Raw genomic sequence first — 25,588 nt, 5'->3', positions numbered from 1 at the left:
AGATAGGGGCGCCTGGGTGGCTCAGTGGGTTAGGCCGCTGCCTTCGGCTCGGGTCATGATCTCAGGGTCCTGGGATCGAGTCCCGCATCGGGCTCTCTGCTCAGCGGGGAGCCTGCTTCCCTCTCTCTCTCTCTGCCTGCCTCTCCGACTACTTGTGATTTCTCTCTGTCAAATAAATAAATAAAATCTTTTTTAAAAAATAAATAAATAAATAAAATAAGATAGATATTAGGAGCACCTAGTGTCTCAGTGGTTAGGCATCTGCCTTTGGCTGGGGTTGTGATCCTGGGATCCCGGGATCAAGCCTGGAGGAGGGCTCCCCCTCAGTGGGGAGCCTGCATCTTTCTCTTCTGCTCCCCCTGCTTATGCTCTCCCTCTCTGGTCTTTGTCAAATAAATAAATAAAATCTTAAAATAGAATAAATAGATATTAAGCAGTGCCTTTGTGGGTCAGTTGGATGAGCATCCTGACTCTTGATTTTTGCTCAGGTCATGATCTCAGGGGTATCAGATAGAGCTCCCTGTGGGGCTCTGCAATCAGTGCGGAGTCAGCTTGGGATTCTCCGAGCTCTCCCTCTGCCCCTTCTCCCATCAAATAAAAAAGTAAAAATCTTAAAAAAAAAAATTCTCTCTCCCTCTGCCCCTCCCCCTCCTCCTCTCTAACAGAAAGGCCCTACATGATTTGGCTCCAATCCGCCTCTCCAAATTAATCCCATACTGCTCCCCTCCCTTTACCATCATCCTACTATGTTGATCTTTCTGTTCCTCAGAATGCCCAAGCCCTTTCTCATATGCAGGGGCCTTTGTACTTGCTACCTGACTGCCTAGAAAGCTCTTTTCCCAATAGTTTGAAATGATTAGCTCTTATTCATCCTTTAGGCCTCATCTTAAATGTTACTTCCCCCCCAAAAAAGGCCTTCCCAGGCCATTCAATCAAAATTAGCTTCCTCTTGTTTATTTCTTCGACTGTGCTCATCAAACTCTGAAGTTATTTACTTGGTTTTTGTTTTGTTTTGTTTTGTTTTGTCTTGTTTTAGCTCTCACCCAGTTCTAAGTATAGGTTCCATGTGACTTATTCTGTTTTGTTTACAGCTAAATCCCCAACGCATATAATAGTGGATGACTATTACTAGTGTCCAATGTGAATTTTTGGTTGAATGACTACATGAATAGAGCAATCATAGTATAATCATAATTAGAACTGGAAGAAATTTCATTCAGAATATATCTATCTAAAATAAGAACAGGGGCTCCTGGGTGGCTCAGTGGGTTAAGCCGCTGCCTTCAGCTTGGGTCATGGTTCCAGGGTCCTAGGATCCAGCCCTGCATCAGGCTCTCTGCTCAGCAGGGAGCCTGTTTCCTGCTCTCTCTCTCTCTGCCTGCCTCTCTGCCTACTTGTGATCTCTGTCAAATAAATAAATAAAATCTTTGAAAATAAATAAATAAATAAAATAAGAACCAATATATCATACTAAGTAATGAAGGTAATGGGACTTTATGGGATGGTCGGCGGGGAGCAGGAATCTTATATTGAACAAAATTTAGAGAAGACTTCCATTTTATAAATGTTGGGCTGAATACTTGCATTTTTTTTAAAGCTTTTATTTATTTACTTGACAGACATAGATCACAAATAGGCAGAGAGGCAGGCAGAGAGAGAGGAAAGCAGGCTCCCCGCCGAGCAGAGAGCCCGATGCGGGACTCGATCCCAGGACCCTGAGATCATGACCTGAGCTGAAGGCAGCGGCTTAATCCACTGAGCCACCCAGGCGCCCTGAATACTTATATTTACCTCCATTTCCTGTTTAAGCTGTCTACATAACAATAAAGGAAATTCTTTTATTTGTTGTTTGTTTCCTTCCTTGTTTTTAAGGTAAAACAAGATCAAAGAGGGACGCCTGGGTGGCTCAGTTGGTTGAGCAGCTGCCTTCGGCTCAGGTCATGATCCCGGCGTCCTGGGATCGAGTCCCACATCGGGCTCCTTGCTCCACGTGGAGCCTGCTTCTCCCTCTGACTCTGCCTGCCACTCTGTCTGCCTGTGCTCGCTCTCACTCTCTCTCTCTGACTAAATAAATTAAGAAAAAAAAAAAATTAAAAAAAAAAAAAAAAAGATCAAAGAGAAGGGGAGAGGAAGCAACAGCAATAAAATTTTAAAAGCTGGAAAAGGAATGGACAAGTAGTAATTGACCTAGCAACTAAGAAAGGAGGGTCCCAATGGGGAAAAAGCCAAGAAGCAACCAAATTGACAATAGAGAAACCATGAATGCTCAGGAATTGGTTGCAGCAGGTACCTCTAGGAATAGAGGATGAAGATAAGGCTGAAAAAGGGGGGTTATGTTGGAAAGTTTTAAGAAGCAGTTAGACTCTCTAAAACTACTCCCCCAAAGCAATAGAAGATTAGAAGTCTATTTTTCCAGAGAGGATAAAACAAAAACTGAGTGAAAGTTGAGAGTAGAAGGATATTGAAAAGAAAGGGATTAAATGATTACATACAAAATCTTGAGACCCTGTGATAGTTGTCTCTCCATATGCATTTTCCCTTTTTTTTTTTTTTTTTTTTTAAAGATTTTATTTATTTATTTGACAGAGAGAAATCACAAGTAGATGGAGAGGCAGGCAGAGAGAGAGAGAGAGGGAAGCAGGCTCTCTGCTGAGCAGGGAGCCCGATGTGGGACTCGATCCCAGGACTCTGAGATCATGACCTGAGCCGAAGGCAGCGGCTTAGCCCACTGAGCCACCCAGGCGCCCTGCATTTTCCCTTTTTTTATAGTAGTAACAGAACCCTGATTTTAATTTATGTATTTATTTTATTCTCAGTGCAAGGCTCTGAGAATAAAAACTAAAATAATCACTGTCTCATGGAGGTAATGTTCACATGATGACATTTTGGTCAATGGAAAGTGAACAGAAAAATGTGTGCAGTTCCAGAGAGACACATTAAAGGGAAGGGGCTTGTTTTTCACAAGATTTGGTGGTGAGCCATCTTGGACCATGTTAATCAGGGCAATGTCCCAGGAATGACAAAGCAGTAATAGAGGACAAACCTAGGTTCCTAGCATCATGGAGCCACCATACCACCTCTGAGTTGCTTATTCTTAAAATGTTATATAAGACAGAAATAAACTTCTTAGGTATATTATCACATATCAAGCAACAACTGCTAGAATTGCAAAATAAATAGAGATAAATCAATAATTATAGTTGAGAGGCACCTGAGTGGCTCAGCTGGTTAAGCATCTGCCTTCTGCTCAATTCATGATCTCAGGGTCCTGGGATCAAGCCCCAAGTCAGGCTTCCTGCTCAGCCAGGAGTCCGTTTCTCCCTCTCCCTATGCCCCTCCCCACTCTTCCCCTGCTCATGCTCTCTCTTTCCCTCTCTCTTTCTCTCTCAAATAAATAAATCTTTGAAAAAATAAATAGAAAATTGTGTTCAAATGTCACTCAAAAATCATAACAAGCACACAAAAAAGTCGAAAAGTTGAAAACATGACTAATACTCTTAATACACTCAGGTGACTAAATATATATAGAAATCTATACTAAAAAAATCTGTACTCGGGGTGCCCAGGTGGCTCCGTAGGTTAAGCATCTTCCTTCAGCTCCTGGGATCAAGCCCTTCATCCAGCTCCTTGCTCAGTGGGGAGCCTGCTTCTCCTTCTCCCTTTACCTGCTTCTCCCCCTACTTGTGCTCACGCTCTCTCCCTCTCTCTCTCTCTGTCAAATAAATAAATAAAATCTTTTAAAAAAATTTTATACTGAGCGCCTGGGTGGCTCAGTGGGTTGGGCCGCTGCCTTCGGCTCCGGTCGTGATCTTGGGGTCCTGGGATCGAGTCCCGCGTCGGTCTCTCTGCTCGGCGGGGAGCCTGCTTCCTTCTATCTCCCTCTCTGCCTGCCTCTCCGTCTGCTTGTGATCTCTCTCTGTCAAATAAATAAATAAAATCTTAAAAAAAAATTTATACTCAAAACAGCAAATACACATTATATTCAAACATTATAGATCATTTACAAAAATGGTCCATATTTTAGGCCACGAAGAAAGTCTCAATAAATTCTAAAGAATCGTCATTATTATTATTTTACAGACTATCTTCTCCAACCACTAAGCTTTATTGCATTGCAAATTGCCATTTATACAATTGACCCTTGAACAAAAACATGGGGTTTGAATTGCGTGGGTCTACTTATACGTGGATTTTTTACAGAGTAGCACTGTAAATGTATTTTCTCTTCCTTAAGGTTTTCTTTTTTCTTTTTTAAAGATTGGTTTTATTTATTTATTTAGTTGACAGAGAGAGACAGCAAAAGAGGGAATACAAGCAGGGGGAATGAGAGAAGCCCGCTTCCTGCCAAGCAGGTATGAGGTGGGACTCAATCCCACAACCACAGCCAAAGGCAGGTGCTTAACAACTGAGCCACCCAGCGTCCTTCCCTATGGTTTTCTTTTCTTTTTAAGATTTTTTTTTTAAAGATTTTATTTATTTATTTGAGAGAATGAGAGAGAGCATGAAAGGGGAGGAGGTGAGAGGGAGAAGCAGACTCCCCGCAAAGCTGGGAGCCTGATGCAGTACTGGATCGTGGGTTGCCAGGATCATGACCTGAGCTAAAGGCGGTAGCTTAACCAACTGAGCCACTCAGGCACCCCTTTTATAAAGATTTTATTTATTTATTTAACAGAGAGAGATCCCAAGTAGACAGAGAGGCAGGCAGAGAGAGAGGGGGAAGCAGACTCCCTGCCAAGCAGAGAGAGCCCAATGTGGGGCTTAATGTGGGACTTGGTCCCAAGACCCTGAGATCAGGACTCCAGCCAAAGGCAGAGGCTTTAACCCACTGAGCTACCCAGGCACCCCTTTACTTATGGTTTTCTTTTCTTTTCTTTTTTTTTAAGATTTTATTTATTTGACACAGAGAGAGAGATCACAAGTAGGCAGAGAGGCAGGCAGAGAGAGAGGGGGGAAACAGGCTCCCTGCCAAGCAGAGAGCCCAATGTGGGGTTCCATCCCAGGACCCTGAGATCATGACCTGAGCTGAAGGCAGAGGCCTTAACCCACTGAGCCACCCAGGCACCCCTCCTTATGGTTTCCTTAATAACATTTTCTTCTCTCTAGTTTACTCTATTGTAAGAATACAGCATGTAATGCGTATAACATAAAAAATATAGGTTAATTAACTTGTTATCGATAAGATTTCTAGTTCACAGTAGGCTATTTAGTTTTGGTATAGTCAATAAGCTATTATGTGGGGTTTTGTGGAGGGGATAGGAGGGAAGAGGAATCAGTGCCCCTAACTTCTACATTATTCAAGGGTCAACTGTATATAATATAAATAACAGTGCAAATATCCATCCCTTGGGTTAAAAAAAAATCATGAAGCAAATTAAATACTTAGAATTGAGTGATAATGGTTGTGTTATATGTCAAAATTCATGGGATATAAAGCTGCATTTATATGACTTCTAGCTTTTTTTTTTTTTTTAAGATTTTATTTATTTGACAGAGAGAGATCACAAGTAGGCAGAGGCAGGCAGAGAGAAAGGAAGGGAAGCAGGCTCCCTGCTGAGCAGAAAGGCCAATGCGGGGCTCAATCCCAAGACCCTGGGATCATGACCTGAGCAGAAAGCAGAGGCTTTAACCCACTGAGCCACTCAGGTGCCCCTGAATTCTAGCTTTTAAAAAATTTTTTCAGTAAACAAAAATAATGACCTATTAATTCAATTTATGAAGTTAGAAAAAAAGCAAAAGATAAATCTCAGGAGGGAAAGACATAAGGACGATAGGGCAGAAATCAAGAGAGAGAATAATAATAAAACTAAGGACTGGGGGCACCTGGGTGGCTCAGTGGGTTAAGCCGCTGCCTTCTGCTCGGGTCATGATCTCAGGGTCCTGGGATCGAGTCCCGCATCGGGCTCTCTGCTCGGCAGGGGGCCTGCTTCCCTCTCTCTCTGCCTGCCTCTCCGTCTACTTGTGATTTCTCTCTGTCAAATAAATAAATAAAATCTTAAAAACAAAAAAACTAAGGACTGGTTCTTTGAAAAAAATTAATGTACAAAAAAGTACATTGAGGGGTGCCTGGCCTGGCTCACTCAGAAAAGCATGAGACTCTTGATCTTGTGATTGTGAGTTCAAGCCCCACATTGGGTGTAGAGATTACTTAAAAATAAATAAATAAACTATATAGTTTTTTTAAAGTATATAGATAGAAAATGCAAAAAGGAAAATGCAGAAGAAATAACTGTGGAAACTACAGAAACAATTTAAAAATAATAATTTAAAAATATGTTAACAAATTTAAAAACATAATGGAGTGGTCCTAGAAAAATATGAAGTGCCAAAATTGGCACAAGAAGAAAGAGATCTTAAATAGACCAAGAAATAATAGAAAACTAAAAATCGTAGTCAAAGACCTCCACCATTACCCCCAAAATGCCCAGATGGTTTTATAGGTGGGATGAACACATTTTCAATAAATATTTCCAGATATAATAAAAGCCAAAAACTTTTCTTTTTTTTTTTTTTTTAAGATTTTATTTATTTATTTGACAGACAGAGATCACAAGAAGGCAGAGAGGCAGGCAGAGAGAGAAGGGGAAGCAGGCTCCCTGCCGAGCAGAGAGCCCGATTCGGGGCTCGATCCCAGAACCCTGAGATCATGACCTGAGCTAAAGGTAGAGACTTTAACCCACTGAGCCACCCAGGCGCCCCCCCAAAAAACTTTTCTATACTAGTAATAGAGTCTTGATTTTTATTAACAAGATTTAAGAAAGACCTCCAGTTAAAGATGATGGGTCAAACACATACATTTGTATATAGGGGGAAGAAAACAAACAAACAAAAAAGCTAACGTAATCTTAATTCCAAAATAAGAAAATATGAAAAATGAAATCACAAGCCCCTTTCACTTATGAATGTTATTGTATAGATCCTAAATAAAATATTAGCTAACTGTGCTAATTATGATGGGGTAAGTTTTACTGCAATTACAAGTAACTCTAAAATTTAAATGGCTTCATACATTAAGATTGTTTCCACTCATCATCTATTTCAGGTCAGCTGGAGGCTCTGCTCTATGTCATCCTTACTTGACCTCAAACTGATGGAACAGTGCCCAGTGCTTGTCACTCTTTCAGAAGGAAAGAGAGAATGTGTTGGAACTCACACTTGCTCTTTTTTTTTTTTTTAATTTTATTTATCTATTTACTTATTTGAGAGAGAATAAGGGTAGGGGAAGAGAGAAGGACAAGCAGACTCCGTGCTCAGCATGGAGCCCGATAAAGGAGCTCCATCCCCCCAGCCTGAGATCATGACCTGAGCCAAAATCGAGTCAGATGTTTAACCAACTAAGGCACCCAGGTGCCCCAAAACTCATACTTGTTCTAAAAGCTTTCACCTAGAACCAACACATATCACTTTTCTCCCTTTTCTTCTTTCCCCCAGTAAGCTCTATACCCCACATGGGCTTGAAATCATGAGCCTGAGATCAAGAGCTGCATGCTCTACCTACTGAGCCAAACAGGCACCCCATTTTTGCCTCCTTTTCAATGGCCAGAACAAGTCATGTTATTGTCTCTGGAATACTAAAGTTTCAATGCAAAAAGAGAAACCCTGGATCTTCACAAATGGTATCAACTCATTTTTGCTCTGACATAATCAAGTGGCTCTTGACCTCATGATCATAGCTCAAAGTGTTGTTTGCATTCTTGTCAACACAAACTATTCAACTGTAAAGTCAGTTAAAAAGGGATATCCCTGGGGTGCCTGGGTGGCTCAGTGGGTTAAAGCCTCTGCCTTCAGCTCAGGTTGTGATCCCAGGGTCCTGGGATTGAGCCCTGCATCAGGCTCTCTGCTCAGCAGGGAGCTTGCTTCCCTTCCCCTCTCTCTACCTGCCTCTCTGTCTGCCAAATAAATAAATAAAATCTTAAAAAAAAATAAAGGGGGATATCCCGGAGGCACCTGGGTGGCACAGCTAGTTAAGCAATTCGCCCTTGGTTTTGGCCCAGGTAGTGATCTCAGGGTTATGAGTTCAAGTCCTGCCTTGGGCTCCAAACACCCTCTTGAAGGCTAGTGTCCTTATCTTTTTCTTTTTTGGTTAACTATCAGATCTCATTTTTCTTTTTTTAGTTAACATATATTATTAGCCCCAGGGGTACAGGTTTGTGAATCACCAGGTTTACACACTTCACAGCACTCGTCATAGCACATACCCTCCCCAATGTCCATAATCCCACACCCTCTCCCTACCCCGCCTTCCCCCAACAACCCTCAGTTTGTTTTGTGAGATTAAGAGTCTCTTATGGTTTGTCTCCCTCCCGGTCCTATCTTGTTTCATTTATTCTTGTTTCATTTATTCATTTATTCTTTTCCTACCCGCCAAATCCCCCACATTGCATCTCCACTTCTTCATATCAAGGAGCAGATCTCATTTTTCAATGGCTTCAGTTATATTGTATGAAGTTCTCCAACATCACTTTCAAGTAATACATCCCCTACAAGACTTGCAACTTCACTTTGCCATGGATGTGTGCTGGGTTATCCAGTGATTATAGACAAAGAAGTCAATAGAGCAGTGCTAAAGTTAAGCCAGGTGAAATGTGAGTCAAGAATAATTTTTAAGGGGCGCCTGGGTGGCTCAGTGGGTTAAGCCGCTGCCTTCGGCTCAGGTCATGATCTCAGAGTGCTGGGATCGAGTCCCGCATCGGGCTCTCTGCTCAGCAGGGAGCCTGCTTCCCTCTCTCTCTCTCCGCCTGCCTCTCTGTCTACTTGTGATTTCTCTCTGTCAAATAAATAAATAAAATCTTTAAAAAAAAAAAAAAAAGAATAATTTTTAAGCAGTTTATTAGTGAATAATTTTATGTTATGATACCTTCTGCTTCCTGATATGGGCTGAATCGTGTCCTCTCCAAATGTATATACTTAAGTCCTAACTCCCAATACCTTAGAACGTGGCTATTGGGAGACTGATACTGTAAGCTGGTGTTGGAGAATGTGAAAGAAATGTGACTGAGATCTCGAAAAGTGGCAAGGGCAAAAATTCCAAGCTGGTCAACAAGGACTGCTACATCTCCAAGATGTTCCTGTGTGGGGACTTGGCCATCATGGTCCTATAGAACCTGCTCATCACCAGCAAGTAAGTAGGGGCCTCTTCTCCCAACAGAATTCCCTCCTTCATCCTACAAGGACCCAACCTTTATAATAAGAATAGTAAAGTCATTTTTTCTAGTGCCCCCCCCCCCCCCAAAAAAGAAGAAATTTGGACATACATAGAGAAGAGAATATAAAGGCACAGAAGATAGCCTATAAGCCAAGGAGAAAGGCTTGGAACAAATCCCTCCCTCATGACCTTCAGAAGGAAGCAATCCTGCTGATACCTTGACCTTAGACTTGTAGCTTCCGTAAGTGTGAGAAACAAGTTTCCGTTGTTTAAGTCACCCATTCTGTGGTACTGTTACAGCGGGCCTAGCAAAGTAATACGTATTTAAACTACCTCATAACTGTAGAAACTTAGATCAAGTATGTCAAGAAACTATGGAATTGTATAGCAAGCCACAAGGTCAAGGAAGATGTCAAAGACAAAGTGACAGCTAAACTCATCATAAGTAATTGGTGTTAACCACACAGTGGGCTAAGTGGTGGGTTATTCCAGATAGAAAGGACCAGAGAAAAAGACGAAATTCCAGCATGCTTCCCTCCATCTACTTTTTTTTTTTTTAAGATTTTATTTATTTATTTGACAGATAGAGGTCACAGGTAGGCAGAGAGACAGGCAGAGAGAGAAGGAAGCAGGCTCCCTGCCGAGCAGAGAGCCCTATGTGGGACTCGATCCCAGGTCTCTGGGATCATGACCTGAGCCGAAGGCAGAGGCTTTAACCCATTGAGCCACCCAGGTGCCCCTAAAAGCAAAATCTTAACTGTTTCCTGTTCTCTCCATCACCAGGCCTTAACCAATTTCAGCATTATTTCATGCCATTCTACCCCCACTCACTTTCAGTTTCTATCACAGAGGACTTTTTTAGGTTTTTCCAACACCTTCTTCCAGTTTCAAGGCTTTCCCCATAACCTACCTAATTTGCATAGAAGACTACTCCCACTCACCTCTTTTAACTAATTAATCCCTATTCATCCTCCATATCTCAGCTGATTAAATCAGCACACTCCTCACTCTGAGCTTTTCATAGCACTTCTTCCACGTGTAATTAAGCAAATTATGCAATTAAAGTCTGTCTGCTCCGTTAAACTGTAGGGACCTGTGTGTCTGGGTCTCCTGGGTGCGGCATCGTGTCTAACTCACAAGTAAATACCCAATAAATACTTGAATGAAGAGCAATGGTGCCACTGGAAATCTAAAATTAGTTTTGCGTGACTTAGGTTCAGAAGAATTTTTCAAAAACCCTCCTAAAACCTCAGTGGCCTTTGGCCAGACTAGAAAATACCTAAGATAGGACCTTAAGATAGGTGCAGAGTGACAAGTTTTCAGACTCACTCTACCTCCTTCAGCTAGCCTACACACACTGACTTAAGTGTCTGAGAGAATGCTTCTATCCACAGCCACCTTTCCTGATTTTGCAACCTGGGACTCCTGAACTTCTGAATAGTTCAGAAGTTTTGGCTTTTGGCTCTTCCTAGTCCTAAAAGTAGGTGCTGAACAAGGGGGTGAGGTGGGGTGGGAACTGAAGACCCAGTCCCAGAAATGCCAGGAAACCATAGGACTCTTACTACCTTGATCTCTCACCTTCAAAAACCTGGGACAACATGTAGCACTGAGAGCTGCCACTAGAAGGCGCTACTCCCTCAAGGTACCTAATTCAAGAAACTAGAAATGGCATTCGGCCACACATCCGTTTCTCCAGAAACAAAAAAGAAAGGAAGTCTGGGCTTGGGGCAGGTGGCATCCAGCGTCGCTCATTCCAGCATTCCTAAAGGAAATAATTTCCATCTCAGGTCTGACCAGACAAGTAAGACAAGCAAATAGTGTGGATGCTCCAATAGCTTTATTAATTCCTTTCTGCACATGGGAGGACCTTGTAGCTGGAGAGCTGGAAAGGAAACCAGGAAGTGGGGGGTCTCAGTATGGATCATTAAAGGGGTATAAAGGGTGCCCTGCATCTCTCGGGACTTTCTTCCCATCCACCTGGAAAGAGAGACAGACAGATGGCTCTATTAGCAGGAGCTCACATTCCAAAGACATAGCATCTTTCCCTGAGTCAGTCTGATCACCACCTGTACAGAGCACTATGCCAGATGGTAGTGCAGGACCTGGGCCTCAGAGAATGCCAGTGTCGACAGCACTCCAGCAAACCATAGCCTCTATATACCTGCCCCTGAGCCTAAGAGCTTAAGGTCTCAGCTGAAATAAGGAATATTTATTTTCTTATCTGTAACAGGCTTCAACCCAAACTCAATCCCTCTACCAAGGTTAAGAAAGCCTTCTAGGTTCCTCTCATTTATACCATTTACTGAGAACTTGCTATGGTGGCAGGAACTGGGATCATTTTATAGACAAAAAACTGAGGCTTGTAAAAGTGAAATAACTTGTTCTAAATCACAAGATATCGAGGCAGGACTGGGGCTCACAGGCTATAATGCTTTACCCCGAACCATCCTATTTCCCTAAGCTTAATAAAAAGGAGCCCGCTGTGTCCAGGACAGCAATCCTACCAACAACAGCCCACCTCTCCTCTGACCACCAAAGTTGAGGCCAGACTGGGGCCAGAATTCCTCCCCAAATCTTACATCCCTAACTCTGACAGCTGATATATACTCACTGTGAGCATGGGCACAATGTATCGCCAATTTTTATTCAGGGCATCTAGCTGCTTCATCTCCTCCGGGCTAAACATAAAGTCAAACACCTGGGGATGGGAAGTGGGGGTCAGGAAAGCCAGTTTTGCGTGCAGAAGTTGATATTCCAGAACACTGCCTTCTTGCCAGGCAGAATCAGAGCCAGACTGTGCACCATGGGTTAAAGACAACACAACCCACCACCAAGTACCTGAATGTTCTGGAGGATACGTGAAGGGGTGATGCTCTTGGGAATGCAGATCACTTTCCGCTGCACCTGCCACCTAAGGTGGGGATTGAAGCGCATGAGGAAGAGGAGTCAGTCCTCAAAAGCACTGTCTCCTCACCACGCAGCCTTCTCAAAAATCCTGGAGTCCCTGAGCCGCAGGGGAATAGGGGACATGCCTCAGGTTAGCTTCCCCCCAATTACATGGCAGCCATTAGCAGCTTCATTTAGGACAAGGCCTCAACCCTGGCCTCCCAACCCAGGGACCCTCACCCACCTCCTTTCCCCAACACTGCCCGTACCTGAGCAGGATCTGAGCTGGAGACCGGCCATACTTTTCAGCCAGGGCCAGGACGACTGGCTCCTCAAGTAGGACCGGTTCATCAGGATCACGCCAAGCTCGATCAGAGGAGCCTAGGGGGCTATAAGCAGTCACCTCCAGGCCGCGTGCTTGGCAGTGGGCAATCAGCTCCTTCTGAGCCAAGTATGGGTGACATTCCACCTAAAACAAGAAAAAATCCACCACTACAGGCCGGCCCCGCCCAGCTTGCAGGGTCCCACCCAGTGGTGCACCATCTCTGCCCATCTTGCACTGCTGACTGCCCCACTTTCGCTTGGCCCACTTTTCCCATTCTCCATCTTCCACCGTCCATTTCATTCTCTTACCACACTTCAATGTCTGTCTATATTTTCAGCTTTCTAATGTTCTTGTATTTGATATAAACCAATACATACTACTTGTTCTTCCTGACATAACCTTACCCTTTATATGTATATTATTCACATTTACTTTCATTGTGCTTGAATCAAAAAGACTTTTTTTTTTGAAAGATTTTACTTATTTATTTATTTGAGAGAGAGAGAGAGAGAGAGCACAAGTAGGCAGAGAGGCAGGCGGGGGTGGGGTGGGGGTTGGTAGCAGGCTCCCAGCTGAACAGAGAGCCCCATGTGGGGCTCGGTCCCAGGACCCTGAGATCATGAGCCGAAGGCAGAAGCTTTACCCACTGAGCCACCCAGGCGCCCCAAATCAAAAAGACTTCTTAGCACCCCCCCTTTCTTTAAGATTTTATTTATTAGAGAGACAGAGAGAGAGCACAAGTAGGCAGAGCAGCAGGCAGGAGGAGAGGTGGAAGCAGACTCCCTGCTGAGCAAGGAGCCTGATGCAGGACTTGATGCCAGGACCCTGAGATCATGACCTGAGCTAAAGGCAGCCGCTTAACTCACTGAGCCACCCAGGTGCCCCTAGCCCTTTTCTAATTCCAGTGCCGTTAACTCAGTATCTATCTATCTACTTATCTACCTACCTCCCTTCCTTCCTTTTCAAGATTTTATTTATTTATTTGAGAGAGAGAGAAGCACTCCCTGCTCGAAAGGAACCCGATGCAGGGCTTGATCCCAGGACTTTGGGATCATAACCTGAGCTGAAGGCAGACGCTTAATGGATTGAGCCACCCACCCAGGTGCCCCAATGCCCTACTCTATGTAGAGAATTTCTACAGCAACACTTCTGAAAACTTGTTAACCATCTCCATGAGGAGACCCATCATCTGCTCACTCATGTTTTTGTTCACACACACCCCCCCAAAACCAACAGATCTGCGCTGCTATGCTCACCTGCAGGACAGCTGGGCGCACAGAGGCCACACTGAGCACATCATCGATCTGTCGACTACTGAAGTTGGATAGGCCCAGTGCCCGTACCAGCCCCTTCGCCACCAGTGCCTCCAGAGCCTTCCAGGTCTCCTTGTAGTGGGTAGAATCATAGCGGATAGTCCCATCGGCATTCTTAGGGAAAGGGTTGTCTCCCCGCCTAGGTGAAAGACAGCCCCCCAACGAGTGGGCACAAATGCAAGGCTTCTGCCTTACCTGACCATCCAGTCACTCTGTGTCCTCATACTAAACCCAGAAAGGGCCAAACGCCAAGAATAAGAAACAAGCGTGGTTTTTCGTCCATTCAGGTCATGATCCAGGCATTTACTCTCTATAGAATGCCCATTCCCTCTCCCCTTTTCTCTAGACCCAGACTGTATCTCCTCTCCTCTCCTCTGAGAAGTCTTTCTGAATTCCTTCTTCCTCCTCCTCCTTGCAGGCTCTGGCAACCGGCTTCTAGGACAGCACAGAGCTGACAGTGAGGCTCCTTTCACAGCCTCTGCTGGAGCTGATTCTCCACTGCAACCCCAGGCTAGCTCAGCAGAAGCTAGCATTTTCTGGAATGAACAAAGGAAGCAGCAGGGACCACTCACGTGCCCCTGGGATACCCACCATGGGAGGTTACGCTCCTTTTCTGTAGCTAAACTCCCAACACAGTAACACAGAAGGCTGGGTTCCCGGGGTGAGCTGAGGCAGGATCCCCTCCTGTTCTGCTACTGTGCCTTACAGGTCACTAACACGACTCCCCCAACACCCGACTGCCCGGATGAAGACCCTGGCAAGGCTCACTCAAATGCGTAAGGCCAGTGTATCAGGTACAGGTCCAAATATTCCAGCTGGAGGTCAGCCAGCGTCTTCCGGAGGGCAGGCTCCACATCCTCTGGGTGGTGTTTAGTGTTCCACAGCTTCGAAGTCACAAACAGCTCCTCCCTCGGCACCGCCTGGTCCACGGGGCAGGGCCTACAGTGAGAGGAGCCACGGGCACCCAGTCTCACCCACCCTCACCTCTGTGAGAGAGGACTTAGAAGGACGATGCTGCTGGATCCCTCCAGCCAGGCGTCCAGCCTTCTCACCCCAGCCCTCTGTAGCCCGTATCCTCACCTTGCCAGGTCCCACATTCTCCTTCAGGGCCTCCCCGATCTCGGTCTCATTGCCGTAGATAGCAGCACAGTCAATGTGGCGGTAGCCTACACTCAGGGCGTACTTAACAGCTGCTTTCACCTGCCAGATGAGAGAAGCAGAGATTTCAGCTGTTGTCCTAAGCCAGAAACTTACCTCCTGAGGGACACTGCTGGGGGAGGGGGAGGGGCAGGAATATACCACTCCAGTCATCAGAAAGTAGGGGTGAGAAGATGAAAGATGGTTCTAGTCTAGGGGACCAGAAGCCTCTTCAGAGACTCTAAACCTTTTGTGCCAACCCAATAACCCCCAAGATTTCCTCCTACCCAAGCAATCTAAGTGTGGCCCAGGAAAACTAACATTGTATTCCCAGTTAGATGCCCAGAAGATGGACGGATACATTGACAGGGAACAGAAGTGCAAGTCATAGAGACTGGTTCTCTAGACCGGAGGAGCTGGTTAGAGAAACATGATACACAGGTAAATAATTTGTAGGCTAAGGACACACGGAGACACCCTTTTGGAGCCCTGTAGACCAACTGAGCTCTGGGAGTTCAGTGAAGCAGAAGAGCTCTGAGAGAGGGAACAATTTAAGGAAGGCAGAACACTGAGATGGAAGCTAGGCCCAGAGCCCTCTGTCAGGAGAGAAGAAAGCAGACAGAAGTAGGACAGGTCAGTCAATCTGCTAGAAAACAGACTAGACACCTGGCATCAGAAGCAGCACCAAGGGTGCCAGGGCCTTGCCATTTATGATCCCCGCCTAGGTACAGCTCTTACTATCCAGATGTCCTCTCCTCAGCTCTCCCTCTATCCCCTCATGTACTTCCCTTACTCCATACCCCCACCCCCGTCTTGGCTGCCCAGTTCTGATCGCCTCCCTCTGCCCTTTCCTAGCTCCTGGACTTCCCCTGGGCCATGTCAGTGTCTGCCTAGGACATAAAGACCCTGGCTCCAGGGTTCTAGGCTGTGGGAGGAAGGAAAGCAAAGGGAAAAGAGGCAGAACACACCACAAATACCAGCCTAAATCCCAGAGAGAAGAGGTTATATTCTCCCTGCCAGACTTAATTCTCCCTCTCAAACTTAATCCCTAAACTTCTCTAAACTCTGACTCAAATTTCCAAAGAACAAGGAAGCAGCCCTGGGAAGATGCCCCACCCCAGGAGGCAGCACATCTCTAGTTATGACAACCCTAGGAAAGCAGGTCTCTATTCCCACACTCCCTAAGCTGGAAGAGTCTGTATCAGGGTTTATTAAATTTCAGCTAGCAGCTGCCCTTTTTTTTTTTTTCCACCTATGAACGATTTTTACATCTTTAAATGGTTACATAAATACATAATCGCTCCATTTTGCCACTTGTCCAAAAAGTTTAAGAAAAAGTTTGCTGGGGCGCCTGGGTGGCTCAGTGGGTTAAGCCGCTGCCTTCAGCTCAGGTCATGATCCCACGGTCCTGGGATCGAGCCCCACATCGGGCTCTCTGCTCAGCGGGGAGCCTGCTTCCTCCTCTCTCTCTCTGCCTGCCTCTCTGCCTGCTTGTCATCTCTGTCTGTCAAATAAATAAATAAAATCTTTAAAAAAAAAAAGAAAAGAAAAAGTTTGCTAACCCTTGATCTGAGCAGCTGACATAGCTATTCTTCAAACCCCAACACCTGCCATGTGCCTACCTTTGGACTGAGCACTGGGGAGTAGCCCTGCCCTTAAGGAGCCCCATGTGAGAGAGGGAGAAGGATGACAGTACAGAGTATTAAGTGCCGTATTAGGGGGCAGCACAGGGCCAGGCACAGGGTCCCATGTCTGCCACAGCACTCAATGCAGATCCAATCAGGGAAAGGGTTCCTCCCTATTCCCTTGGCCCTTCTGGGCCCCTCAGTCCTTCCTCTAAATCACCTCAGGAAGCCAAGGGCTCACTGCTGGTCTCTTCTTCCCTTGTCTCTTCCCACTGCCCTGCAGGCTTATCTGATACTACATGAAATGGAGTATAGCAATGGGGCAGCTATAGAAAATTCAGTGACCCTCTCCCAAATTCTGCCTTTTCCCTAGCAGAGGTATAAGAAGCCCTCCTCTCCTTCCTCCATCTCTCACCTGGCCAGGATCGCTCTTCCAGGTGCCCAGTCCAATCAGGGGCATCTTCTGCCCAGTATGCAGGAGGACACACGAAGTCGCCATTGCCCCCTGAAACACAGATGGGAAGAGAATGGAGTGGGGTCAGTGTTGCTGCTTGATCCTCACTGGTCAAGACTCCTATAAAACACGGGTGGTAAAGGGAGCAAGAGCGGACAGAACAAACAACACAGTTCTTTGTGAGCAGAGGGCAGCTAAGACAGGGTAGCCCGATCCAACTAAGGCCAGGAGCTCCTGGACAAACATTAACCAGACCACCGGCCTGGGTGCCCTTCCTTCTGCCAGGCTAAAGGCCTGTGTTAGAGACTTCCAATACCAAGAGACCAAGGTGAGTGACTCCCTGAAGTACCCAGCCTTGACTACATAACGTCTCGGGCCGGGGAAAAACTGACTAAAGCCATTATTAGTCTGAGTGAGACCAGGTGACAGACAGGATTCAGGACAGGTCCCTTCTCTGAGGATGAAATGAACAGTGCCAGGAGGCTATCAGAAACTACAGATGCTCCTAGTCCCTGACAGAGAGGTCTGATTGCCATGCAGCTAGGCCTGAGTGGGCTCTTTAACAGTAAGCAGACCATTTTTTAGATGAAAAACAAAACAAAAAACTCAAGAGAGGTGAAGTTAAATTTAAAAAGAGAGAGAGAGAGAAAGATGAAATTATTTGCCCCCAAATCAACAGCTGAGAAGTGGCAGAACGAAGGATCCAAGGAGGAACCAATGGATAAAGGCAAGAAAAGGGCAGGTCAACACAGACAGTCATAATATTTATGTTCTGTGCCTCACAGCACATATCACAGCACGCTACAGAAAAGCAAATGACTTCTGTTAGGGCAAGGACCAGGAAATGTTGACATTGGCTTTTAAGAGTAAGTTGGGCTTTCCCAAGAGCCAAGGGGAGAAGGCTTTCCAGGAAGGGGAATTAGACACAGCAGAAAGCAGTAAGTTACAGACACAAGAAAATTTCCAACTGAACAAAACAGATGGATGACTGGAGCACCCCTCTTTGGAGAGCTCTGAAAATCAGAAGTCTCCAAATGGCCCAAGAATACTCATTCAGTCAGCAAATGACAAATATGACGAATGTTCCCAATGTTCCGAATGTTCCGGGCCTTGTGCTAGGCCTAAGAGACACACATATTCAAATAGAGTCCCTGCCATTTTGGAGTTTATGGGCTGGTGTGATGAGGACAGTCGGTTTCAGCACAATATGTAAGACAGGACCACAAACTGTACAAGGGCTACAAGCAAAGAGCAACCCTGCAAGAATGGCTTCCTGGAGGGGCGCCTGGGTGGCTCAGTGGGTTGAGCAGCTGCCTTCGGCTCAGGTCATGATCTCAGGGTCCTGGGATCGAGTCCCGTGTCGGGCTCTCTGCTCAGCAGGGAGCCTGCTTCCTCCTCTCTCTCTCTGCCTGCCTCTCTGCCTACTTGTGATCTCTCTCTCTGTCAAATAAATAAATAATAAAATCTTAAAAAAAAAAAAAAAAAAGAATGGCTTCCTGGAGATACTATCTGAGCCTTTTTTTTTTTTTAAGGTTTTATTTTTAAGTAATCTCTATACCCAATGTGGGGCTTAAACTCACAACCCCACAATCAAGTTTCACATTCGGGATGCCTGGATGGCTGTCAGTTAAAGTGTCCAACTCTTGATTTCAGCTCAGGTCATGATCTCAGGGTTGTGAGATCCGGCTCTACACTGGGTGTGGGTACTTAAGATTCTCTCTCTCCCTCTGCCCCAAACCCCCAATCTAAAAAAATAAAATAAAATAAAAAAAGGAAAAAATTTTCTCTCTCCCCCTCTCACACCTGCTCCCCCCAAAAAAAGGTGCATGCTCTACCAACTAAGCCAGCAAGGTGCCCAAGTCAAGCCTTGATGAACAGGAATTATCTAAGCAAAAGAGAAAAGAGAAAGAATGCTCGCCCTAAGAGCCGGTAAGGTAGAAATAACCTTTTCCCTTGATCTCATCAATACTAGAGATATCACTCCCTTTGGATTGATTTCATTGCCAGCAATAACTTAATAAATATAACCTTTGTTTCCAAGTCCTGAAAATATTATGGCAGAGCAGGAAATAAGATAAGTTGTAAGTATAGCTCACATATGAAAATTGTCATTCCTAATGCTTCCGACTCTGGAAGAATTTTATAGCCTAGCATAACCTGGTTATGGAGACCGCCTTTTTCTGCTAGAACAAAAGCAAAAATGCTCAGTCTGAGTAGCAAACCGCAGATCACTGAAGGCAATGCTGTTTCGAAACTTCCCGAGGACACAAACTTCCCAAGGGACTTCACAGGAGGAACTGGCCTGCCAGCTGCCACCAGGGTCTGTGGCTGGTTTCCTGGGCTCGTTCCCCAACAGGGGGACTGTTGGCCTCTCCCAGATTTCCCAGCAAACATTGGAGAACTCTGAAATTACACATGGACTTAAGGCTGAAAGCCTGAACAAAAGCCTGGTCTGAGGCAAAAAGGAAGAAACCTGATGCTTGCTTCTTCCCTTCTTTTGATGGTGAAACTGAAAACCCAAACGGCTGAGGCATGGGGGAGCAGGGCTCATAGAAGGAACACCTAACGAAGAGCTTCAAAGAACAAGAGCTCCAAAGGGGAGAATGGAGGGGCCGCAGGAGAGAGCAAATGTTTTTCTCTGAGACAGAAGTCAGACTCTGCCAGCTCTTGACTTCCTCCTCATCTCCTGCCTCACACATTGGCATTCCAGCCCTCTCCTGCCTTAACAGGCTCTGAAGTTGTAAGGAACTGCCTGGCTTGGCCTCTGGCAGCACTCAGAAACCCTCGTGTTAACTTGGGAGAGGTTTTACCCATGAACAAGAAAACCTGGCTGTGTGTGGGGAGGGGAAATATAAGGACTCAGGTTTTAGGGGCACCTAGCTGGCTCACTCCGTAGGGCATGCAATTCTTGATCTTGGGGTTGTAAGTTCAAGCTCCACATTTTTTTTTTTAAAGATTTTATTTATTTATTTGACAGAGAGAGATCACAAGCAGGCAGAGAGGCAGGCAGAGAGAGAGGAGGAAGCAGGCTCCCTGCCGAGCAGAGAGCCCGATGTGGGGATCGATCCCAGGACCCTGAGATCATGACCTGAGCCGAAGGCAGCGGCTTAACCCACTGAGCCACCCAGGGGCCCCAAGCTCCACATTCTTTAAAAAAGGAGGGGGCTGGGTGGCTCAGTGGGTTAAGCCTTTGCCTTTGGCTCAGATCATGATCTCGGGGTCCTGGGATGGAGCCCCGCATCAGGCTCTCAGCTCAGCGGGGAGCCTGTTTCCCCCTCTCTCTCTGCCTGCCTCTCTGCCTACTTGTGATCTCTCTGTCAAATAAATAAAATCTTTAAAAAAATTAAAAACTAAAAGAAAAAAAAAGGGGGACCCAGGTTTTATTATTCCCAAGTCAGCACCTACACCTATGTTCCTTCTTTCTGGGGTTATCTTCCCTTCTAGAGGAGGGCTCTATAGCTCCTGCCTGGATGCAAGAACTTGAAAACACAGGAAAAAGAGGAAGCAGTGTTTACATGAGTGTTCTCTGGCTGCATGGGCCTTTCTTCTACTTCCCGTACATGTCGGTGTCCCTCAGAGTTCCGTCCCCAGTCCTCTTCCCACTCCCTAGTTAAGCTCATGTCTTCAGTTACCACATTAAGCACTGATTTTGCCCACCCCAGTTCTGGATATTCAACTCCCTCTGGACATCCCCACCAGTATGTCCTATAGGAATGTAAGACTCAGCATGTCCAAAACTCTACTTGTCAAATACAGCAGCGAAGCACAAAGGGAACAGTTCAAGGCCTGGGGTTGCACACACCAAAGTTTGAATCAGCACCCTTCCCTCATTTTAAAGAGATGCTGTATCTAAAGCACTTTGCACAATGCCTAACCCATGCTCTTCTGTATACTCTCTTACCAGGGACTCAAGGCCCTGGATAACAACTTGTTAAAGCAAACATGTTCGTGGTGTAATCTGTGGGGTCTTGAAAAGCCATCTAAATAATGTTTTTCGGGGCGCCTGGGTGGCTCAGCAGGTTAAGCCTCTGCCTTTGGCTCAGGTCATGATCCCAGAGTCCTGGAATCGAGCCCCGCATGGGGCTCCCTGCTCGGTGGGGAGCCTGCTTCCACCTCTCTCTGCCTGCTTCTCTGCCTACTTGTGATCTCCCTCTGTCAAATAAATAAATAAAATATTTAAAATAAATAAATAAATGATGTTTTTCAGTTCATGTGGCATTTCTTTTATTTATTTATTTTTTTTTTAAAGATTTTATTTATTCATTTGAAAGGCAGAGATTACAAGTAGGCAGAGAGGCAGGCAGAGAGAGAGAGGAGGAAGCAGGCTCCCCGCTGAGTAGAGAGCCCGATGCGGGGCTCGATCCCAGGACTCTGAGACCATGACCTGAGCCGAAGGCAGAGGCTTTAACCCACTGAGCCACCCAGGCGCCCCTCATGTGGCATTTCTGCCAAATAGATAATGGTATTATCTATCAGATTATGGTTTTGACAGGTGATGGGTAGGATCATATATCCTTATCTGTACTTCTAAGAAACTAGCATGGAAAACCACTTTAAATATGTAACTGTGGCCAAGATTTAGTCTATTTGGCTGGGTTAAAAATCCTGTTAATATTGGTAAATATTTTTTTAAAAGGTATAGTCTAGGGGCACCTGGGTGGCTCAGTGGGTTGAGCCGCTGCCTTCGGCTCGGGTCATGATCTCAGGGTCCTGGGGTCAAGTTCCGCATTGGGCTCTCTGCTCAGCAGGGAGCCTGCTTCCCCTCTCTCTCTCTGTCTGCCTCTCCATCTACTTGTGATTTCTCTCTATCAAATAAATAAATAAAATCTTTAAAAAAAAAAAAAAACGGTATAGTCTGCTCTGGACTGTATCGTCAAACCTAAGACTTCCGGAACACTTCATGTACTTCTTGATGTATGTGAAAAGAATTTTAAAATACCAATTTCTTTCTTTTTTTTTTTTTTTTAAGATTTTATTTATTTATTTGACAGAGAGAGATCACAAGTAGGCAGAGAGGCAGGCAGAGAGAGAGGAAGGGAAGCAGGCCCCCTGCTGAGCAGAGAGCCCGATGTGGGACTCGATCCCAGGACCCTGAGATCATGACCTGAGCTGAAGGCAGCGGCTTAACCCACTGAGCCACCCAGGCGCCCCTAAAATACCAATTTCTTAAGTCTTTCTCCAGCCCAGCCATATCAACCTCCACTGACCGCTACTGCTCTGAACCACCCATTTCTCTGCTTCCAGTGTGGCCACTCTCCCCACAATCCATTCACTAACTGACCATGTGACCCCAGGGCTCAAACTCTTCCAACAGTCCTTGCCAACCTTCAGGATAAAGTCTACATTCCTTAGTAATACCTGTCTTAACCTGGCTCACATCTTCCTCATTTTTCCACCTCTTCATTGCGAACTCCAGATTTCAGACTTTGCAGAACCAGCCACCACTTACTTGAGTCCCGGAGCACTTTGCTTCCCAAAGTCCCAGCCTGGCCTGGCTAGGGGCAGCTCACCCTTCAGCTGACATTTGCTGCTCCCATGCACCCATAGCTGTGCCCATAGGTGCCGTTGTTGGTTTATACTTCTTTCCCTTACAAACCAGGGTACTCCTTCAGGTCAGAGCATATCATCTTTTTGAGCCCCTCACTCCTGGAGTGCCTGCCCCATAGATACACACAGAAACTCACACGTGAGCCCACCCCCCACACACACACAAACACACTAAACACACACACAATGGCAAAGCGGAGAGAGCGTGACAGCTTAGGTGGGGGGTACATTTGAAGAAGTCCTGCCTTCATCACCTTCTTTCTTTCCTTCTTGGGTAACCTAGAAAGAATCGTCTCCAGAAAATATCAAAGCACTTTACCGTTTTCAGAAAAACAAAACAAAAACCAGTTGCTTCACACAGGATGATACTGGGATTGCTCCTGTACAAATAAGAAAACTGAGATCTTGGGGAAGGTAACAGGCTTGATCAGAAACATCGAGACTCTTTTAGAGGGTCTTGCAGCCTGAGTATAGGTAAACTGAAGGGAAGAGTTAGTTAATAGTAACTCCATCTGATGACAGTTCAGATTCCATCCGGTCTCCCTGTAACAGAGGTCTGAGGCAACAGAAAAACATGCCCTAACTTCCCCAAACCCAAGGCAGGTGCCTAAGTAAGCTAAGTCAACCCACTTCGGCCATTTCCATAAGTATTTCTGCAATCCCACAGAAAGGCCAGAGTTCCTGCAAAAATCATGGTGGTAAGCAAACAAAAAGAAGGGGCCAATTAAAACTTGCGGAGCGCTTTAAAAACTTTATTTTACTTAATCCTCACTACAGTTCCGACGTAGAAACTCACTTCATCGGTCTGAAAACTGAGATCCAGAGAAACTGCGGAATTTTCCAAGATCACACAGAGTTCACATCCGAAACCAGCGACTTCCTCCAGCGACCCCGCTCTCTGGTCTATTCCGGGGCAGGGAAGAGGAGTTGGGGGCTGCAGCAGGAGAAACTCACCTCGGCTGGAGCACAGAGCGTGAACAAGGCAGTGTGATCTCTGCTCCGTTCTGCGTCCTGCCAACAATCCAAGAGGTCTCAGCTTCCGGAACCGGTGGGCTGCAAGGAAAGTTGGCCTAATGGTAAAGGCAGGGACCCGGCTTGAGCCTGGCGGTGGAGAGGAAGCTCCACCCGGTGGAGGGGAAGCTCCACCCGGTGGAGGGGAGAGGGCCGGGCTTTCAGCATCACGCGCAGCGGTGGACCCCACCCCTGCCCCCCTTGAAAAGCGGGAGGGCGGAAGCCAGAGCTGCGAGCCTGCACCATCTCCTCCTCCCGCTGCTACTGGTCGGATTGGCTGTTTAGACACACTTCACTGCGCAGGTTTGGAGGACTCGGCGCCGGGTGAAGCATCAGCCGCCGGCCACGTGGGGAGCTTCAGCGGCTGGGGAGGCCGTACCTCTGCTGGCCCACAGTGCACCGCGCGCCGTGGCAACGTCGCTCTAGGCTGCTGGGGATCCTTCCGCCCGCGGCGAGGGAGGCTCCGGGGTGACAAGCTGCAGGTGCAGCGGGTGTCTCCTCTCTTTGCGGATTCGGGGAACCAGCTTGCTCTCCTCTCCCGCAGAGTCGGGTTGGCCGGGTTTCCAGCGTATACCTGAACTGGCCCCGTTATTTAGTCAAGCGAGCAGGCTGGGAGAGTAGCCGCAGCGTAAAAGTTGTACCAAGGAAGACCTCGGGCCCCTGGGCTCCAAGAGGCAGGAAGGTCGTGGTCCCTGTGTCTGGACTGTGGATCCTGGCCGCGCATTAATGTGTCAGTACTGTGCTAGACTTTATAAACATGTTTTTATTGAATCTTCACAACAACCCTGTAAAAGCAATGTATTTTTTTGTAAGCCTTTTAATTGAAGTATAGTAGAGCATAAATAGAGAAAAATGCGCAAATATTAAACGTACAGCTCTGCGTTTTTGTGCCCCCCCCCAATGTAATTGTTAACCAGGTGAAGATAACAGACGTTACCAGCACACTGGATGCCGCCTGTGAGGGAAATATTCATATTGAATTTTACAGGTTAGATAGACTCAGCCAGGTAAAACAGCTTGCCCAAAGTCACACAGCTATTAAGTTACAGATTTTATGTTTGAAATACCCCGTGCTGTTTGGACTGAGAGGTGTCTTGCATTTTATGTGTTTTATGTGTTTTCCACTTTGAGTAGCTCTTGCCTTTCACTCCCCACACTTAATTTTCCCTGCCCTTCTATTCTTCCCCATCTTTTATTGCCCCCTGGATTATTCCCCCACTGTTGCCTCAATACAGGTGATGTCCTGATAGACCAAATATCCAAATTTTGACGCCATCTGTCTTCATAAAGACTTAGATTCCAGCTTATGTGATCAGAATTTGATATCCCTCAAACTGATCTTAGCCTAGCAAAGAGTTGCCTTCAAGAGACACATGCCAGGGGCGCCTGGGTGGCTCTGCCTTCGCTCGGGTCATGATCTCAGAGTCCTGGGATTGATCCCCGCATCAGGCTCTGCTCAGCAAGGGCGCCTGCTTCTCCCTCTCTCTCTCTGCTGCTCTGCCTACTTGTGATCTCTGTCTGTCAAATAAATAAATAAAATCTTTAAAAAAAAAAAAAAAAAGGAGAGAGAACATGCCATATATCCCATCCCTCCCACCTTTCTGCAGGGTCTGATAGACTCCCTATCTTTTTCTGCTGTCTGAATTCTTAAGAGTCTGAAGTGCGACTGCTAAGGTCTTCTCCTTCCCCAGCATTGGGGCTTTTGCTCTTAGTTTTGGTGCCAGGGAATGTTTCATACAAAGCACAAAGCTATCCCTCCAAGAGTTTTCAAAGCGGCAGTCCTCAGATTGTAAAACAGATCCGCTCAGGCACACACCACCCCTTTTACAACCACCCTCCCATTTTACAAAAGACAAGCCTCTCAGCCAACTTCTAAAGGGTCTTGACCCATGTGAAAACAAGGAGGTGAAGAACAGCCTGAGAGGTAGGAGGAGACCACATGAATGAGTTGTCTCAAATTCCAAGGGAAAGGAGTAGTTAGGTAGGCAGGATAGTAGGAATGTGTTGTTTTGGCTGTCCAGTGTCCATTCCTCCCTCTTTTGGAGAATTTCCTCCTCCTCACTGGATCCAGTTCAACAGTCATTAATTCAGGTACCTGTCCTCCCCAGCCACCATGTATGTGAATGACCCAAGATATGCTAACTGGAT

The 25,588-nt window shown here is 46.0% G+C and overlaps 1 protein-coding gene across 2 annotated transcripts; it reads right to left on the bottom strand.

The window, feature by feature from the left end:
* Nucleotides 1–10,957: 10,957 nt before the first annotated feature.
* Nucleotides 10,958–23,542, bottom strand: AKR1A1 (aldo-keto reductase family 1 member A1). Of its 2 annotated transcripts, XM_059374580.1 has the most exons (9): nucleotides 23,384–23,542; nucleotides 16,844–16,933; nucleotides 14,747–14,866; nucleotides 14,435–14,586; nucleotides 13,610–13,805; nucleotides 12,298–12,497; nucleotides 11,981–12,053; nucleotides 11,754–11,840; nucleotides 10,958–11,119 (listed from the first exon to the last, which is right to left on the bottom strand). In XM_059374580.1, the coding sequence occupies exons 2-9, from the start codon at nucleotides 16,925–16,927 to the stop codon at nucleotides 11,054–11,056; spliced, it is 978 nt and encodes a 325-aa protein (XP_059230563.1). In that variant the 5' UTR covers nucleotides 16,928–16,933; nucleotides 23,384–23,542; the 3' UTR covers nucleotides 10,958–11,053. The 2 variants fall into 2 exon arrangements, with proteins under 2 accessions (XP_059230563.1, XP_059230564.1); XM_059374581.1 differs by lacking the exons at nucleotides 16,844–16,933; nucleotides 23,384–23,542 and having other exon boundaries at nucleotides 14,435–14,605; nucleotides 14,747–14,846.
* Nucleotides 23,543–25,588: the final 2,046 nt, after the last annotated feature.

Source organism: Mustela nigripes, chromosome 14, assembly GCF_022355385.1.
Source record: "Mustela nigripes isolate SB6536 chromosome 14, MUSNIG.SB6536, whole genome shotgun sequence".
Taxonomy (NCBI): domain Eukaryota; kingdom Metazoa; phylum Chordata; class Mammalia; order Carnivora; family Mustelidae; genus Mustela; species Mustela nigripes.
The sequence above is the reverse complement of the archived record's forward strand: the minus strand, read 5'-3'. Positions and strand labels throughout refer to the sequence as shown.